The sequence below is a fragment of the Phalacrocorax aristotelis genome, chromosome 2, assembly GCF_949628215.1.
Source record: "Phalacrocorax aristotelis chromosome 2, bGulAri2.1, whole genome shotgun sequence".
In the NCBI taxonomy this organism is placed as follows: domain Eukaryota; kingdom Metazoa; phylum Chordata; class Aves; order Suliformes; family Phalacrocoracidae; genus Phalacrocorax; species Phalacrocorax aristotelis.
In genome coordinates this window covers 116,967,628-116,986,496 of record NC_134277.1, presented here as the reverse complement: position 1 = coordinate 116,986,496, position 18,869 = coordinate 116,967,628, and the positions used below count along the sequence as shown (strand labels likewise).

The 18,869-nt window shown below is 39.8% G+C and overlaps 1 protein-coding gene across 1 annotated transcript in view; it reads right to left on the bottom strand.

The window, feature by feature from the left end:
- Positions 1-13,532, bottom strand: part of TTC39C (tetratricopeptide repeat domain 39C) — a 39,348-nt gene extending 25,816 nt beyond the window's left edge. Inside the window, exons 1-3 of the mRNA XM_075084877.1 lie at positions 13,140-13,532; positions 2,537-2,585; positions 889-1,017 (exon numbers count right to left, since the gene is read on the bottom strand). Coding sequence (XP_074940978.1) covers positions 889-1,017; positions 2,537-2,585; positions 13,140-13,285 — 324 coding nt within the window. The 5' untranslated portion in view covers positions 13,286-13,532. The remainder of the gene's footprint in view (positions 1-888; positions 1,018-2,536; positions 2,586-13,139) is intronic.
- Positions 13,533-18,869: the final 5,337 nt, after the last annotated feature.

The window sequence follows — 18,869 nt, the reverse complement described above, 5'->3', positions numbered from 1 at the left end:
TTTAAACCTGACAAATTAAAAAATCTGAAGTTAACTGCAAGTAGTAGTATCGCTACTAAATTAATGCAGCTTCTTGAAGTGCAAAATTATCTGAAAGCTCTCTAATAGCTCATCAAGCAAACTCCTACTTAACAAACAGGGAAACCTTACATATTTACTATCAGCTATTTTACTTAAGGTTCTATGAATATTCAGAACAGATTTCAATTTAATTTGATTATTACAAAATGCATCAGACAACTAAAAGATGTTAGATAGGAAGACCACAGAAAGAGGTATGACAAGTGGCAGGGAAAATACAGTGCCTCTTAAGAGCAGAGAATTAAGTATCTCAGGTTCAATACTTGTTATCAAGTAAACTAAATATTGAAGAGAAATGGCTTCTTTTTCTGCTGTAGATCTACTATGTCACACTAGGCAGACCACTCACTGGTTGTTTCTATACTACTACTTCAATTAGCTCTCAATTGGCACGCTTTATTCTTCCTTCATTGTTTAGAATGAAAAAATCTGAGGGAATAAAAAAAGAGCAGGAAAATTCCCCAGATCCCCCAAGGAATATGCCTGGCACACGGTAGCATGCAGCCTCAATGTCACAACTTTGGAACATTACTAGAGCATTTATGAATTAAATCAAGACAGGCCACAAGCTTCCTGAAATAATTTTAGTAGGTCACTAATGTGAGGTTAAGAAAAGGTGCTAAGAAAATAATTACTAACATGAACACAACCTGCTGCTATTTGACTTGATTTCTAGATTTATCCTTCATCTCAACTGCTCTTCACATACCAAAAATCATCTATGCAAAATACAAAGAGGACAGATCGGAAGTTTTCAGAAATATTTATCTGACACATAATTCCACATTTTACAAATAATGTTCTTACATTCTTTTTAATTTTATTCTTGATTGTTTCTATAACTCCAGCTTCTTCACTTTCACAAAGTTTCTCTGTAGCCTTTAAGTCATCACATGCCAGCTGCATTTTCTCTTCTTCAAACGTCATCATAGCATTCTACCAAAAACAAGATTTGAATTATAAAAAATCACAACTACTTTTATTTCAGCAAAAGCTATAGGATAGTAAAACTTTTCATAAAAACTTGACAATGTTACTTACTTTTTTAAAGGCTCATTAATACACACACACATCAGCACATGTACTCCTACACAGAAACGCCAAACTAGAGATTTGGGTGTGCTTTACCAAAATTTCAAGACATAACAGAGCATACAAAGTCCTAACCCCCATGCCTTAACAAACCTTCATATGCCGACAAACTCAATGCGCTCTCCCATCACATTAAAAGAAAGAAAAAGTCATTAAAATTAATTTTCAATTATTGTTATGTAAGGCACAATTTGCATCTGTGCAGATACTGCTTTTATATAATTCATCCACATAAATAACAGGCCTCCAAAATCAGTAATAAGTAACAGCTATTGCATTTTTCAGAACAAGAGCCACAATTCCTATATATGTAGGCAAAAAAAAAATTAAAAAATGCATCCGACTCCAACTACTGCTGAACCAATTTAGAAAGAATTTCAGCACAAGTAACTGCTTTTCTTGATGCTTTATTAAACGAAGGCTCTGAATGACACTGGCACACAAAGTGCTGCTGCTATGTTTAGAACAGTAGCTAAGCAAGATATTTTCAAGATCCACTGATGCTGCACTGTGATGTTACACTGGTTCAACACATCAATTCAGATAAGCAAGCCTGAGAGATTCTCCCTCTTTCCTTTCTCCTCTCCATTGACTTAAAAGCAAGCATATGCCCCAGGAGGTTTCCTAACCAATATATTTTTCCATATCGCATAGTCTACACACACTAGGGAGAATTCAAATCAATTTCATTTACAACTTCTCTCTCTGGCATATCATAATAAATTCTATCATTAAAAAGAGTATCACCATAGCTAATTTCTGGTGCAAACTAAGATTAGGCAAAGTCAGAATAAGGACAGTCTAAAAAACAAGATTGAAACACTTTCTAATACACCTGTTCAGTTTTTATGTAAGATACTATAATTTTTAATACATTAAAAAAAAGAAAAGTATTTAACAGACCTAACTTGCTCATTATGACTCTTCATTCAGTCAATACTCTCAGTTCTCACCTATTCAAAAAAGTAGCCATTGTGAATGGGCTGAATTAACAGCTTTCACTCACCAGTATGGATGGAGAAATTTTCAATAGCAAAAGCTATCAAGAAAATTGCAGCAATGCTATTATTCTAATAATGCCTCTACTGCTCTATTTAAGAGAGTTTTTTATTATGGCTCTTTTAATGGAACAAAATATTTTGTACGTTTGAGCAGCTGAATCACAGAACCTTTAATTTCTATATAAATCACAAGTAAGCAAGTTGTATACAACATAATGACTTATTTTCTAGCTACATTCAATCTAAAACCGTAAGTCTTGTAAAAAGAAACAAATTAAGAGTATCCACCATTATGAACACATGCATGCACATACAAACATTAACCACAGGAGAAGAGATGCTCTATGCTCCCATCTACTCACCAAAAAACTAACAAAACTGGCTCCAAAACTCATTAATGGGCTATGGTTTCTGTAAAGAAAACAGAATAGTTACTATATTGTTACAATAGGAAGTATGTGCAAATCAATATTGCACTTCTTGACTTTAATTTATACATCTGTAAGTAAATCTTGGGGTTTTTGTATTAAGTTACAAACAAACATTGTACCGTTCTGCAAGATCTAATGGAAACAGAAAGACAAAAGCTTCATCATTTTTACAGAGACTCAAATGTATCTTTTTAAAAAAATTTTTCAAGCATTAAGCTGTAGATATTTTTTAAGAGAAGCCACTGTCGTCAAAATAGGTTTAGCACAGGTCAAAATCGAGAGCTACAGAAAATTAACGATCTGCTAATTCTAGTCTTCTCTATGATCCATCACTGCAATTCTGACATAGCAGACAAATGTTAACTGGTTCTGTTAAGAGATTCCCACTTCTCCCTTCTCCTATGAATTTAAGTTAAACTACCCATATTTGAAAAAATTACATGTGCCACATAATTAAGTTGTTGGAAATACAAAGTTCTTGCAAAGCTTATGGTTTTATAGCTACTTTGTTTCAAGTCCAGAATACATATCTTAATATACTACACAGAATAGTTTTAAGATGTTTCACCTATTCTGTTTGCAGGGATATTCCAAAGGGGTAAAATCAACCGCTAGACTAAAAGATATACACAGCCAAAATCTTGGTAATACAAAGGACAGGTTTCAAGCTTCAGGACTACTGTAGTCATGCAGACCATGAGGCTCCAGTAATGTCACACAGAAGGCATTTAAAAAAAAAAATAATTTCAGGATCTCAGCAGTACCACTGATCCACACTGTTCAGCAGTGGGCTGCCAGGTTATACATCCATCTATAAATAGCATTACTGGAATAAGGATAGAATACATAAAGCACTCCAGAAGAAAAAAATTAAATACGAACACTGACTTCCAGGATTTAAGACAAGGTAACATTCATGCTGCAGGTACATAGATTGCTGTCATTGTACAGTACTTATGATTCCAGCTTAGTTCAGCAAGCATCAGATGAGAGTTTTAAAATACGACAAGCACTTGAAAAACACGGAGAAAATCATATATAGTTTATTACAACACTGATTTCCAATAGTAAAGCTGTACTATAATACAAGATTTTTTTTTTTAAAGGTAGCCATCAATATCCCCCCCTTTCTCACTTTTTTGATTTAGCATAGATATCTAAAAGGACATAAACAAGAAGAAAAAGAAAGAACAACAGGGAAGATAAAGCAAGTTCAAATTTAAAAACCTTCCCTTTTTATATCAATTCTGGATATACGTATATGGTATATATGTAAGGTAAATGTAATTTGCCACATTTTTTCATTATTTTTTGAAAAGAAATAGGTTAGGCATTTTCCCCCTTGTTGTCAGGCCACCAAGAACAGCTGCCAGTAAATGCCTCAGCTAGTCAGTACCTGGACCATTCTCTACCAACAGCCATGTTACACACAGCAGCAGCAATCAGCCACACAAGTTATACTTGCTGCTGCTGGCACTTTCAGCATGAACTCTTGCTGCAGAGGGCACATGGCGCTCTTATAATTCACTTTTCAACCCATGGTGCATGTGGGACCCGTTCAGCAGCCAGTCTGACCATCATACTTCACAGCACATAACCTCCACCGCACGTTTCAAGGTCATACCTACTGCATTACCAACACCCAACAGATCTGACACTGCAGATCAGATCAGCACAAGAAATTTTTACGTCAGTGTGCTTACATACAAAGTTGCACTTACATCGTACTCTCAAGGAAGCCCAAAAGTAAATCAAAAACTTATTTTTGAGCTCCCTTATATTGACATACACAGAGAAAGAAGTTCTGGGGAGGCAAGCAGGTAGTCATCTCTAGATAATTAATCTTTCATACTGAATTCCATTCAGAACAGAAAATTGTCAGAGAAAGACTGTTTATCAGAGTGAATTAAAAGAAGTCAACCACAACAGTCATTGAATACAACCAGAAAAACAAAAATGCATGAAGTAAGAAATAGCTAATTAGGTTTGCACTTTTCAGTAAGATTCTTTGAACACACTTCTTGATAATTAAGTTTCCATCCACACTGAAAACTTCATTACCAGGAATGGATCCAAATAAATTGTTTTAATGGAATAACTAAAATCTGAGCACCTGTAAAAAGTTTACTTGTAAAATTGTTAAGTATTACACTCTTACTAAAACTTTGCACCACAGAATCCAGATTTTGAGATGGTGTTTTTCACTCTGAAATATGCATATGCAAATCAAATAAGCTTAGCAACATATGTACTTGGCTCTCAGAAGAAAGTAGCATCCAGGCATTCCTTAGGACTTGGCAAGAAGGATATGAGTTTTATCAGCAAAACATAAATACAAATTAAATATTGTGAAATTATAGAATAAATAGTAAAAGTGTTGCATATGAAACCATTTTAAATTCTAGGCTACTTTTCATTTTCTATTAATTTATTTAAAAATATCCTCCTGTAGTAGAAATAGTTCCTGAAGCTTAAAAAAAACCAAACACCACATAATTACATCAGCTTTAGAGGTAAACTGATTCCCTGTCTATGGGAATGTCTGTTCTATTCAGCAGCTTGAATAATGGCCATGTTTGGGAGTAAGACCACTAAACTGAATAAACAGGAACATAACTGAGAATCAAATGGCATATATATGCTGTTTCAGCAGTTCAATATATACACTAATTTGGGCATGCTATTAAAACATTTTTTTAAATTTCGTTTTCTTTTATTTTCAGGACTTTAAGAACTGGTTCTTAAGACTGCACATATATATGTGTGAAGGTATCAACTTTTAAAGATACATTTTTAAAAGCCTTTATATTTCTTTTTTGGTAAATGTTAATACTGTTTTAAAAAATGAGGCAGCTAGTTACAGTTGAGAGCCAACCACTCTTCCAAGATTACAAAAGATATCAAAGCACTTAAACAAATTTTCATTGCTTGCAGTAAGTATTTTAACATATATCTAAGTAAAACAGAGTTTTTTCCCAAAATAAATATTCATCTTTCAAAACTGCTTCCCCACTTGCACTTTGACACTCACAGGTCACTGTTTACAGTTCTTCCACGATTAAAGATGAGACAAGAAAAAAAACCTCAAGAGCCACATCACTACTCTGAAATTATCACTAGCTGTAATACATGAGGTAAAATGTTGCAGATTAGTCCTTTTTAATTTTCAGTCACTCAATCTATAAAAAGCATTGCCATTACAGCACATACGGGCTGTACGACATATGGACCCTGAAGCAAGAAAACATGATGGGAGATGTCTAGGAGATGTTTCTGTTCAGGCCATTATGTCTGGCAATCAACACATGAAAACTTCACTTCAGGAGCTCCTCATGCAGAGTTTGTCATCACTAAACAAAATAAGGAATGTGGCAGAAGTGTTCCTATACAGTCACTGGGTAGAGACTATATTGCAGCTTTATGGATGATCATTTGTTAAGGTAATGTCTGTGTTTAAACTCTATTTTAAACAACCACTGTGTTTAGTGCTCTATCTTTGCAAATATTATGTTGACTGATAAATTCTTTAACAGTTTAGGGTTATCTCTTCCTTGAGAGCTAGGGAAAAGGTTTGCAACGGCACAGGACTGTCCCAGTAAACACTAAGGCATGACCAATAATGACAGTAAGTTTCTAAGAAAAGCACAATTCCGTGAAAATAACCCTTGGCTCAAACTCCTGATAAGCAACCTTCAGCATCAGATATGATTTTACATCTTTTGACAGATTCCAAAAACTTCTTAACATACGAACACACACGGCAGCACTTGAGAAAGTACTAATAGCAAACAAATGGCCATACTGATGGTGACAGGAGCTACAGAACTGAATACAAATGAACATTGAGACACTGCATACCCAAGTTATCCTCCCTACTTTGAAGCAATAACCTCCATTAAAGAAAAGTCTCAAGACTTTAAATTAGCTCAAAGATGAAAAAAATTCAGTCTCCAGACATATTTTGTAAAATACTATTTGCACCTCACCTATCAAACTAGGACTCAGAAGATATCTTTCTTATTATAAAATGTGCTATTAACACCATTTCTACAAGGTACCACAGTAAAAGGTTGTACATATCAATAAAGTCGGTACGTATAACGGAACTTAAGTCATAAACTTAAGTGTGCTGAAGTAGCCCTTTCTTCCAGGTATATAAACTGGTGTTATACAAGACTGCTTCCTGCAATAATTCACCTCATTTCATGGTGTATCTTCAAGACATCAATTCACTTCCAGAGGAAAGGTGTTTGCCATGCCACATTTTCACACATGATGATAGCATTTGGGAGTTTTAAGCCTTGGTTTATAGGGCCAAGATAATACAGTCCATTTTTATCATTAAAAAATAAACCAGAACTGAAGCACACCAAAAGAAAAATCAATTATTTATCAGTATTTTTTTCCCCTCATCCACTTCCACTGTAGTATTTAACTTCCAAATACATCAGCTTCTAAAGCTCCTACAGCCTAGCTCAGGTTTAAATTTAAGTAATGTAATTAACCCGCCAACATTTCCTCCCCACTTTTCTAGGCACTGTTACTTTAACCACAGTCCACTAAGAATTGTAGTCATCACACTGGTAGTGATGCTCAAGCTAAAACAAAACAAATTTTTTTCCTCCAAAGTGGGAGAGTAAAGCATAACAAAAAAATCAAGAATTGATGTAAGTTCCAGATAAATATAGAAGCAGCTACTGAATATTTTAAAACACACAGAAATATGTATAACCTACATACAAAGGTAAGGAATTTACTGCAAAAACGTACAAATCCTTTGGTCATTATTCCGTCACAGATTATTCTAGACTATATTCTAAAAATTATTTGTGAGACTACAAAGAAGACAGATCCTTGCAAAAGTACGCATCTCATCCAATACTGGTATATGAAAGAGCTAAAGCAATAGAAGCATCACAAAAGCATTACAGTATTAAGACACACACTGAGAACTGTAAATGTCAGGTCTAGGTTTAGTTTATGTTTTGTAATCAGCCCAATTTTGTTTTAATTATTAAATGAGTTCTTAGCATACACTTCTATTTTCACTAGAAATACACAACCAAAAGAAAACTCAGGAATACAAAAAGACTAATTCTGTGGCCCTGTCCCATCCAGTTTTTACCTGATTTGTTTTGTCCTTACACAAATTAACAGGGGATGGTTTTGCTCTAACTCCAGGCTGTTACGTTTAGATGCATAAGAATATCAAGCCACTGGGAATTATGAGAAGCATTTTAAATTGTACCTTTACTTTGAAAAGTAGTTACAAAGTTGAGGGACAAGCTAGTTATAACGCATCAACTGATTTGTACTAACTGTCCAATTGCACACTCTTAATCCATAAGAATTACAGATTTTTTGCAAAATCTTTTTCCACTCTAGGCTCAACTAACCTGACTGAAATTACTTCCCAGGACAAACTGACATCATATAACTTCTTGGTACCTCTAAGTTCCTGAAGTATATTAAAACAAAAATATACCCATCCCACCACAATAGCCCGAAATAATTTATTAGAAATAGCAGATCAAAGAATGGGCATGCTAGCAAGAGTGAAACATCTTTACAATACCCACCCAATTACAATATCCACCCAATTCACAAAGTTAATTTCTTCAATTTTAAAACAAGATCTGCTTACTATTGTGCCTCTTCTGCAATCCCCACCAAATCTGACCTCTGAGTTATAAACTCATTATTGCTTAGCTTTCTGTCATCTTCTCATGGGTTTCCTGCCATCAGGTTTTGTTCCATGTGCCAAATGGACCCCTCAACCTCTCTCTGCCCTTTTTACCGCTTCTTCTGGCAACGCCCATCTGTGTTACAAAGGCCACAAAACTAAATGTCACATTCAATGCGATCATCTCTATGTACACAGGTTTTGATGATTTAAACTGTAGAACACTTAAAACTTTTCTAACCTATCCACATAAAAGCAGCATCAGCCTTCCAGTTACGTGCATCACTATAACGTGCTCTGCCCTAGCCTTAAGCAATGAAATCTTACATCACTAAGGTACACATCTATTACATATTTAGAATATTGCTGCTAAAAATCACTTCCCTCGTACATAACTCTCCTTTCTATACATCCACCTAGCAGCTATTCGTCTGCCTATCGCTGCAGTAAACAAAAGCACACAGCGTTGCTACCAGGGCACTCATGACTTATTCTCACGCTGCAATCAAGATGCCACCATCCTCCCCGCAACTGACTTACGTCAGTTCCCACGCTGCTGCCCTTATCTTTAGAGGAGCTTCCAAAACATCTACTAAATCACTAAATTTTTATTCTTAAGTCTTAAGGTTCCTTCGCTGAGCTCCATAAATAAGAATTTTCACAGCATTTAGACTGCCCATACATGGGCCATAATCTACCTGTTCATCAACACTGGCTTAACGTCGCCTCATCTCAAATTGTATTTGGGTCAAAAGTATTTTGAGCCACAGACACCATTTTAAAATCAGAAATATTGGCTTCAAACACCTACCCATAATGGAACTTTTGGTCTATTACTTTGTTTGTACGTCTGTTAATACATATGCTGTAACACATCATAACTTTAAAAATTCCAGGTTTTTAAAAGCAAGCGTACTAAGCTTCCCCCCTCCCCCCCCACCACCACTTTCCCATTTGCTCCGACTTCCCATTCTTCTCCATGTTCTGCTTTACCCTAGCAGGTTGTACGGCATGTTTTCCTACGCTGACCCCATTCTTTAAATCTCGTCTACATCACCTTCACTTTCTTCTTTGGAGATGACCTTATTATATACATTTTACTTATCCATCTTGTACAATTTCTCTCTTCATTCAGATGCAAGTTGAAAACTTTATGAAGTCTTTTCAAAAGTAAGTGTCATTCACGCAAGAAGTCAAATGTTTCCCTGGTAGGCGACAGAAGACTGACGATTTCTTGCAAGATAATATCCCTGATCTTATGCTTTATGTTGTGAGTCAACATTCAGCTAAAAAGCTCCTGATTATGTTTGACACTGTCTTCTCTCCTCTTAGCTGGAAGAAGTTTTAAAATAATTTTTGAATTGCAAATGCTCTTAAAAAGTGAAGAATCAGCAAAAAAAAGAGTCTTTTGACAGCTTCTTTTTTTCTTAAGTGTTTAGGAATCCACAAAGCTGGAAGGGGAAAAAGAACACTCCAACTCCAACTTTCTTGTGTCAGGGCAAAACGATACCAACCCACAGGCTCCATCCCCAATGCCTATGTCCTCAGTTAATCTCCATGTCTCTTGCAGCTTTCACAGGCAAAGTTTAAACCAATGCAAACTGGGATGGTATCAGCATTGTTCCAGCTGAACAGAAAGACTAATATTTGGCAGTTTCAAATATGAGTTAGCACTGTGGTGACCAGACACAGCTACAAGTATTAAAGATAGTGGTGCTGTCTGTTGTGGATTTATGAAAATACCGCATCCATTGTTATTTGATTCATGTTTAGAAGGTTGTCACTACTAGCAGGTGGAGGATCTAGACTTCTTAAAAAAACAAACTCATGAAAAAGCATATGCAGATGTCAACGCTACTTGCAGATGATTTTTCAAACCCTGGTATCTTCCCTCAAGTACAGTTTAAAACAAAACACCTCACCGATCATTAACTGCTTTAAGTGATAGCCAATGCAGTTCCAACTACATGTTGTATCTGACATATAACAGACATGTTCATCTGACTTCTTTGGGTTCTAAATAGATATCTATGAGCTCTAAACACCAAAAGAGAAAATATTATGCTCCCATGCCTAACACAGAAACAATGGTTCTATAGACAATGACTTAAGCAGCACCACCCTTCAAAGGCAAGACCTGACTGTTACAGTTACACATATGAAACACCACTGACATTTCTACCCTGGTCTTCTCAAGGCGTGCATTATGACCAGCTTTCAAATATAACTGATTTTGGGCTCATCAGCCTACTTTCTGGAAGATGCAAAAATATGGAATAGCAAAGAAAGAAACAGATCCAGCCTGCTTTGGAATGACAGCTGTCCTTCAGCTCAAAGTTGTCTACTGTCCCATAAAGACAGCAGCATTGATTTTAATTAATATTTCACAAAATCCTTCAGGTGGCAAATGTAGAAAAAACTAAAGTAATAATAAGTAATAAAAAGCAGAAGCAAAACCAGTAGTTTCGAAGAAATAATTTTAACTAGTTTAAATGACGTGGCTAATGAAACTAAAGTTTTGCTGAATTACTGAGTTTCCAAATAGCCTTATAGGTTCTTAAACAGTTTCCATAAGGAAAAAAAAATTCCATTCCTCTTTTTACTTCTAGGATTCACCTGATAACTGTTAAGCTTCTGAAAGAACTAAACTATCTGCAGAGGCAATAGTCTAGAATTAACGCTTTCAGTAAGAAAGGTCACTTGAAATACAGATAACACTAATCAAGTTCAAAAAGCTGCATTTCATCAGACATCTTTGAGCTTTAATGCTGCAAACTACAAACATCCATATTAAATTATGGAGAGCTCCCAAAAGCTGTTATTTCAGCTTACCAGTCCCATTAAGGATGGGTCCTATTTCATAATTTCAAGTGTACACCAACAAAAATATTCTCATTTAAGGCCATATGCAAGGAAATACACAATAGCATTACTTAAGTCCTTGTAGAAAGCACACATTCCGGACAAGTATAGAACCAAAAACCACCAGGAAAAAAAGTCAACCTCATTGCACATGTCTCCAAAATCCAAATTCATAGGAAGTTCAGCATACTTTGCTGTATCTTCTCTCCTACCTCTAATGCAATTCAATAAAGGTCTACTAGTTCACAGCAAGAGGAACCCTGTTACGAATTTTGGGATGAGACAGACCGGGCTGGACATTTTTCACACTCTTAGTGTCCGTGAAATTGTCAAAGATTATCAATTTATGAATCATAAAACCACTTAACCTAATGAAGGAATTCCTATTTACTCTGTACAGGTAGTGTTTAAAGTTCAAGAGCAAACAGTACACTGAACTCAAAGGCACCTCTTGATAAAAATCAAACAAAGAAAAGCCCACACCTGGAAAAAAATAAAAAGATGTAAGTTTCTACATTTAAGAAATCCTTAGTATTAAACCTTCTAGATAACCAAGAGAACAATTTGCAGAAGATATCATTATTCACCCTTACAAGGGAGGACTGAACTGCATTTTGGAAATAGGAATCTTAATTTTACTGCCTAGCATTACCATAAAATATAAGAAGCATCACAAATTTGGAATTCCTAGACTCCTTCCGGATTTCCAGATTCACACTACTGACAGAAAGCAATGGCACAACACAACAATAAACATAGGGAAGGAAATCTCATCAAGTTTCTGTTAAAAAATACACAACATAAAAACAAACAAGCAAAACCAACAGTTCCTCAGAAACCTAGAACTGATGACTCCAACGGACTCACGAAATAAGTAACTTTTATGGGGTAACTTCATACGAATGTGAGCTGCATGTTATACATGTGAGGAATGCATAATCAGGACCTTACTTGTCACCTGCAATTAGTTCTACACAACAGTATTGCATATGTAACGTAGCAGTACATACTAAACACGGAATGCCCCGTTTAATATTAGACTGTGGCAGGTACATAGTGAAGCTGTTATTCCTTTATTATTAAGGGGAGTTTTCTTAATATGTCTCCCTCCCCCCACTCTACCTCCAAACATCCTTTTTGTTAGTAAGATTGAAGTGCGTAAGTACTTCATAATACACCATCACTGCAAAGTCAATCAAAAGTCTTTTTTTAACCATGCAGACAACAGTCGTATAGTGCATATTAATTATTTAGAATGTATGCGCAATTACAGCAGCTCAAGCTTGTGTGGAACGCACCGGACCTCGGACAAAAAGGACAGGTGTAGGCAATCTTTCCTTTAAGGCTGACTTACGCAGTTGCGTTAACGCCATTCCCACCAGATGAATACTTAATGCACAAACCTAGACGCGATGTAGGTAGGGATTATGAAGATAATCCTGAATCTGAAGATAATCACAACGACGCTGCAGGACCTTTTGTCGGCATCCGTTTTGTCGGCTGAAACCAGCCCCAGATCACGCAGGAGCATCGCAGGACAGGCCTTCAGGCGCACGTGTGCCTTTACTCATTCGGGTTAGGGCAGCGCGGCCGGTGGGACCGGGGGACCCGGCGTCGCCTCCCCACCCCTGCAAGGGGGCGGCGGGCACCCTCCGCAGCAGCCCGCCGCCCCCGCGCCCGCCCACCGCGGAGCCCACCCGCGGCGTGGCACCCCCCGGCCACGGGAGCGAGTGACGCGTGCCCCCTCCCCACCACAGCCCAGCCTGAGGCGGCACCCGGGTAGGCGGGAGCGCCGACCCTCCCCGCTCCGCGGCGCCGGGCAGAGCAAGGCTGCCGCACCGCCGGGCCCTGTCCGCCTCACGGCCCCGCCGCCCGCTCGCCCACCCGCCCGGGGAGGCCGCCTGAGGGGACAGCGGGGCAGGCGCAGGTGGGTGCCGGGGGCAGGTGCGCGGAGGCCGGGCCGCCGGCGGAGAGGGGCGGCCGGACTACCTGTATTTCTTGAAGAGCTGGTCGGACTCTCGGAAGCCGTTGTTCAGCAGCATGTTGATGCCGGCCAGCGCCAGCTCCGCGTCCTCGATGGGCAGCGGCGCCTCCCCGTCCTCCCGCCGCGGCGGCGGCTGCTCCGAGCCGGCCATGACGACGAGGAGGCGGCGGGACACAGCCGGTTTTCCCCTAACCCACCTACCTACCCGCCGGGCGGGCGGCTGGGCGCTGCCTCGGCGTGCCCGGGGGCAGGAGCCGGGGGCGCCCGGTGCCTGCGGAGGCGCGAACGCGGCGCCCGGTGCCCTCCGCCGCCCTCCCGCGCTGCGGCGACGCGGCAGCTGCCTCGCGCCCGCAAGCCCTCCAAAAGCAGCGGCGCCCGCCTCGCTCCCCAGCGCGCAGGCGCCGAGGGGGCCGCGCATGCGCGGGGGAGGCCGGCGGGCGAGGGGCCGGCGGTGTAACGGTGGTGTAGCGGCGGCGGTGTCGCCGCCGGGGTGGGGGATGGTGCTGGCTCGTTTACCCGCGGAGCCCTGTCCGTCCTTGTTCGTCCTCTGCCCGGCGACGCCGTCCCCTCGGCGCTGGGGGCAGCACGGCGAGCCCCGGCAGCAGACAGGCAGGTGGCAATGCCCGGCTTGGAGGGAATTTGTGTGTGGAGCTTGCTAGTGTTGTCCCCCTTCGGGTTTTTTACCTCGGCGTGTCTTCCCTCCCTCCGCCCACACGTCTCGTCTCCCCTCGCTGGTGGGCGCAGCGTGAGTGGGTGGGCGCCTTCCGCCCTCCCGCCAGGCAGTCTCTCCACAGCCCTGAGGCTCCTCACAAAACCCACTGGGTTTTTTGACACGGGTGGAATGCAGGAGCGGGGGCCACAGCCGAGCCTTGGATGTGAAGTAATGAAATCTTCCTCTGAAAATGCAGCTCTCCTTTTTCAGGGAAGTTATTTTTTTCTTTTTTTTTTTTTTAAAAAGTTACTTTAGTCAGCGACCCAGGCCACTAGCACAGAGACTGAAATTCCTCATTTGTACAGTGGTGACTTTGTGACCACCCCAGTGCAGGTCTGGGGAACTGTAGCATTTCTAGGAATTTACTCCCTAACTCTTGATGCCTACTTCTCTTGGCAGTAATCTGAACTCGCCCATGAAGCTGACAGCAAAAATCAGTATTTTACAAGTGTGGTTCAGATACAGGCTAGTCTGGCAAGTGTTTCCAAACGCAGGGTGGGTGAGACAGTACATTTGCATAAATGCATCCATTCCAACCCAAAATGTCCAAGTACCTGGATGTTGAAAATACACCCACGTTGTTTTCACCCTCCTTTGCATGGAGAGGCTTTCTTTGCTGTGCTTAAATTTGGGTGAAGACAAAGGCTATTACCTACAACCTGGTCTTGCTTCCTGTCAGGAATGATGGTGCTAGAGCCGCTTTTGTGAAAATTTAAGGATCAGAGTTACCACCACCACCATCACCCCTTTTAGCATACAAAAGAATGGGACCACACTGTACTTTTCGCAGCAACATTTCTTCCCTATCAAGAAAAACATCCGTCTTCCTGTGAATCAAGTAGCAATATTTCTGTACATGTCTTATGTGAATCACTACCACTGCCTCAGGAAATATGCTGTACCAAAAACCTCTCAAGACAGCACTTTTTGACAGGCAAGGATTGTCTAATGCTAGGAGGCTTCTGAAATCTCTCAGGTGTGAGTTGGGCCTTTTGGCTGATTCCCAGCCCCTCGGTCTTACTCTTACTGAACAGAGCAGGATATTCAGAGGGTTGTTTAAAGAGAACATACCTTCCGATACAATGCACATCTCCAAAACAGCATGATCTACACAGCCTAGGAATCCTCAAGGGCTTGTAGGACATCAGCACAGCATGAATGGGGAATGATGTGTTCTCCCATGTATTCACAGGTTATTTGTGAAATTTGCACTCCAGAAATTCAAGCAGCCTCACTAAAAGGAAGTTGCAGGTTGCAGCTTCACCACCTTTGTTCTCTCTTTCAGGTGTGTGCAAGCTTGTCAAAGGGAAGGGCAAAAACACAGGCTATCTTGAACTACAACAGCAGTTCCTGCAAAGGGGCTATAAAACCACCACAATCCTGTCTCTCTTACAGGATGTGAATATTGTAGCCACTTTGCCTTTTATCTATCTGACAACTTCCGGGAATGCAGATTAAAGGTCTTGGAAATTTTAGGCCAGTTAATTTATTAGAAGTATAATTCTGCTCACCACCTGTAATTTTATTGTCCTCGAGTAATTACAAACCAGTCTCCTCAACCTGTTTTCATAGGAGAGAGGTAGCATAGGTCACAGTAGCATGGGTTATTCAGTACTGCACTGCAGTGGGCTGTGAGGCAAGGGGAAAGCTGGCCACCGACTGGCCCCCTGCTGAAATTGTTGAGTTGTTGGCTAATAAGTGCCTATTGTGCTGATGATAGTATGTTACAAGGAATTTAAAAAAAAAAACAAAACCAAAAATTAGACGTTTAGAGTGTTGGTAGACTGGGAAGTAAATACAAGCCTTGCATAGCAAGTACAAGTCATCCATGTAGCTCTGTTCACTGTGGCTTCCTTACTCCACTGGCCGTTTCTAGCAGGCTGAATCAGCGGTACCACATCCTCCATGTGAATCAAATTAACTGTAACCCATCACAAGACCTCATCTGCCATTACAGGGCAGGCAGGGAGACTTACAGCCCTGCTGACTTCAAATCCAGTTCTGCAGGAAAATGTGGTTCCAGTGCAGTTTGTGACAACATGGGCCCTATAAAACTGCTGCTGCTCAGCTGTTGGAAGTCAAACTGCAGGTGTCATACTGCTTCATTACTGGAGTTTAAATGCGTTAGTCTTCTACTTGAGTAGTTGAAATGCAGTTTCATTCTGCCACTTTCTTCTGTAGAATTATAACTGGAGAGCTGATTTAGCTATTCACGTCTTGAGTTTCAAAATTAATAGCTACCTAACAGATACTTATAAAAGCATTCGTTACAGAAAACATATTATCAGTGCCAGCCCTGAGCAGGGTCTGGAGCAACTGGGTGCTAGAAAGAAGATCTCAAAGAATTCTGGCTCCTGGTGCATGGGGCCAAAAACCTGCAGAGAGCACACAGCCCTGCTACACTATTACTCAGACACAGGGGCTAAGAAATAGGAGTCTAGCTTTGGAGAAATGGAGTAGGTGTTTCAAAAAGGACTTGGCTCTTTGCTGCTCCTCAGAAATGGTACTTGCAGGTAGGAATTAGCCTTCTCTATCCTGAGTTCTCAGGGGATCTATTGCTCTTCCCTTTGACAAGTTTTCCAAGTTTCTGCCCTGTCTTTGTGCTTCTGAAAGGGAGAAGTCCTGCAAGTCATTGTCTGCACATACTGGCCCCTGAATCAAAAATTGTTTTTCATTGCTGTTTTTCCTCTGTAAGTCTAATTGGAAGTTAGCCCTACTATAAACTCTATGAGCTACAGAGAATGACAAAAGTTGAAGTAGCAGGGAATAAATTATTACAGAAAAGCATGTTGATTTATCTAAAGCATCAGAGACAAAAGAGTTAAAACCAAGACCAGACCTATATTCATATTTTCTTTAATACCATTTTCATACCCTGTAAATTAGGTCCCACTTGTACCAGGGCTCTTCTACACTGTGTCTGGATGAGGCAATCTAACCCCTTGCTTCTGTCTCAGAGTGCCCTAAATCTGATTTTGTTGGGTTTCTTTTTACCTATCTTGTTCCAAAACTCTACCTCTGTCCTGGAACACCTCAATAAGCCTGGTACAATTTACACTTTTTAAGATGGAGATGAAATTTCATCAGTGGATTTAGAATATTTGATCATCAGCAATTAAGTTAGTGTCACTGCTTGTTTAAGCAGAGAGAAGTAAAACCCTTCAGAATGGAATTAGATGTTTTTTTCTCTGTGTTGCAGAAAGTATGACTTTGTATGTGTATAAAGTTGAAAATACTAGTTGAAATCATGAAGACCTCTCCTATGCTTTTTCAATCTCGGACATAAACCTGCAGAATACACTCCTGTAATTTTTAATTACTTTCGAGGATTTGCTATTCTAGTTAAATATCAGCTGTTGTCCCACTGTTGGTTATGAAGGGCTGTTAGAATCCAGGGTGTAGCCATCTTTTCCACACTGGCTGTTAAGTTCACAAGTACATTTCTAAGGAAATGCACTTTTTAAGTAGCTAAAGGTACTTGTTCTTGGGCTTTGTGCCTCACACTGTACCTCTGAGTTTTGCAGCAATGTAGGTGCCTGCCTATTGTGCCTTATCATTTTAATATTTATGAGTGGTGAGCTCTACATCCGTTATCATCATGCATTTTCCATACAGTGCAGCAACTAAGCAATACTACAAAGCCAAATTAATCTTCATAGCTAGCTCTCCACATTTTCCTATTAATATGCATTGTCATTTTAAGGGCTAAACCCCGCCTAAGGACACACACATGAAATGGCTATTGAAATGATTTGTCTGTTCTGTCAATAGACAAGGAGTATATACATATCCTGGTATACACAACAGGCTTAATGAGTGTCGTCATCCAAAGTATTCAAAGGATACTGAAATTAGTCTTTTGACCCTTTCCTCTGATTAAAGACCATTACAGTAATAACAACAGAAGAATAACCTCCGTTTGTTACAGTGAACTTTACTCCAGAATCAGCTACTCCTTCTCCTCACAAGCTGTTTTACCTGCCTATTTTCACAGGAAACCTTTCATGTATGGAGAGCTATCAGATGGAAAGTGACTGATCTCTCAATCCTGCTCTTTTGAGCACTCATTCGTGGCTGCTCTCATCTAGTCCATCACAAGGGCCGCCTGTGGCATTTCTGCACAGAGAAATCACAGAGATGGCTGGGTCAGAGCACATAAAGTTCTTGGAAAGTCAAAAAGGAAAGTGAAAAATGAGACAAAGCAAGTAAGAGCAATTTCATATATTTTTTCATATTTTGATTCTATTTTATAATGTTTATTTTTGTCCACACTTAATGTTGCTCTGGACCCAATACATAATCGGTCATATAATGGGATACATTCATGTGCAGTACACAGAGTTATTTTTACTGAAGCATTTGATGTATAATTTTTGCTATATAAAGGATGCTATAATGACAGAGCTTTTTAGTGTTGGGTTTTTTTTTTTCCCCAGAATGTGCTAATGGCCAAACATATGCACACAGTTCCGGAGAAAACAAAGGAATACGCAAGTATTAAATACTAACAGCTGCTCTGTTCAGGCGGCAGCCACATGCTGGCCTGTTTTATGAAAATTAATTGGAAAAACTTCCACACAAAATGATCATCCTACTTGAATTTTTAAGAGCCAATTTAAAATGTTTTCTTTCAGAGGAATGACTTCCTACAGAGTTCAGATCTACATTTGGTTGTAAAAATACCTGCTCTGGACTGCCAGAGAGCATGAAATGTAAAGCCCAAACTGATTGCCAGAAATCCACCAGTTCTAGCCCAGTCCGTTCCGGGGAGTCAGAACTAATTCATCCAGATCGTAAAAGACAAATCTTCATCCAAATGCCATTGAAATCTTCTCAGTATGGAGAGTCTGCAAATTAATTTCCCTCTTGTTCTTGCTCCAGTGAGCAATGAAAACAATCGATTGCATCTTTGTTACAGAAGCAGGGGGTAATAGCAAATTAAAACAGGTAAGCTTAATGATTTTGTGTATGGAGAGTGATGTAAGCTGTCTTGCCCAAACTGGAAAATGTAAACATTTTTTAT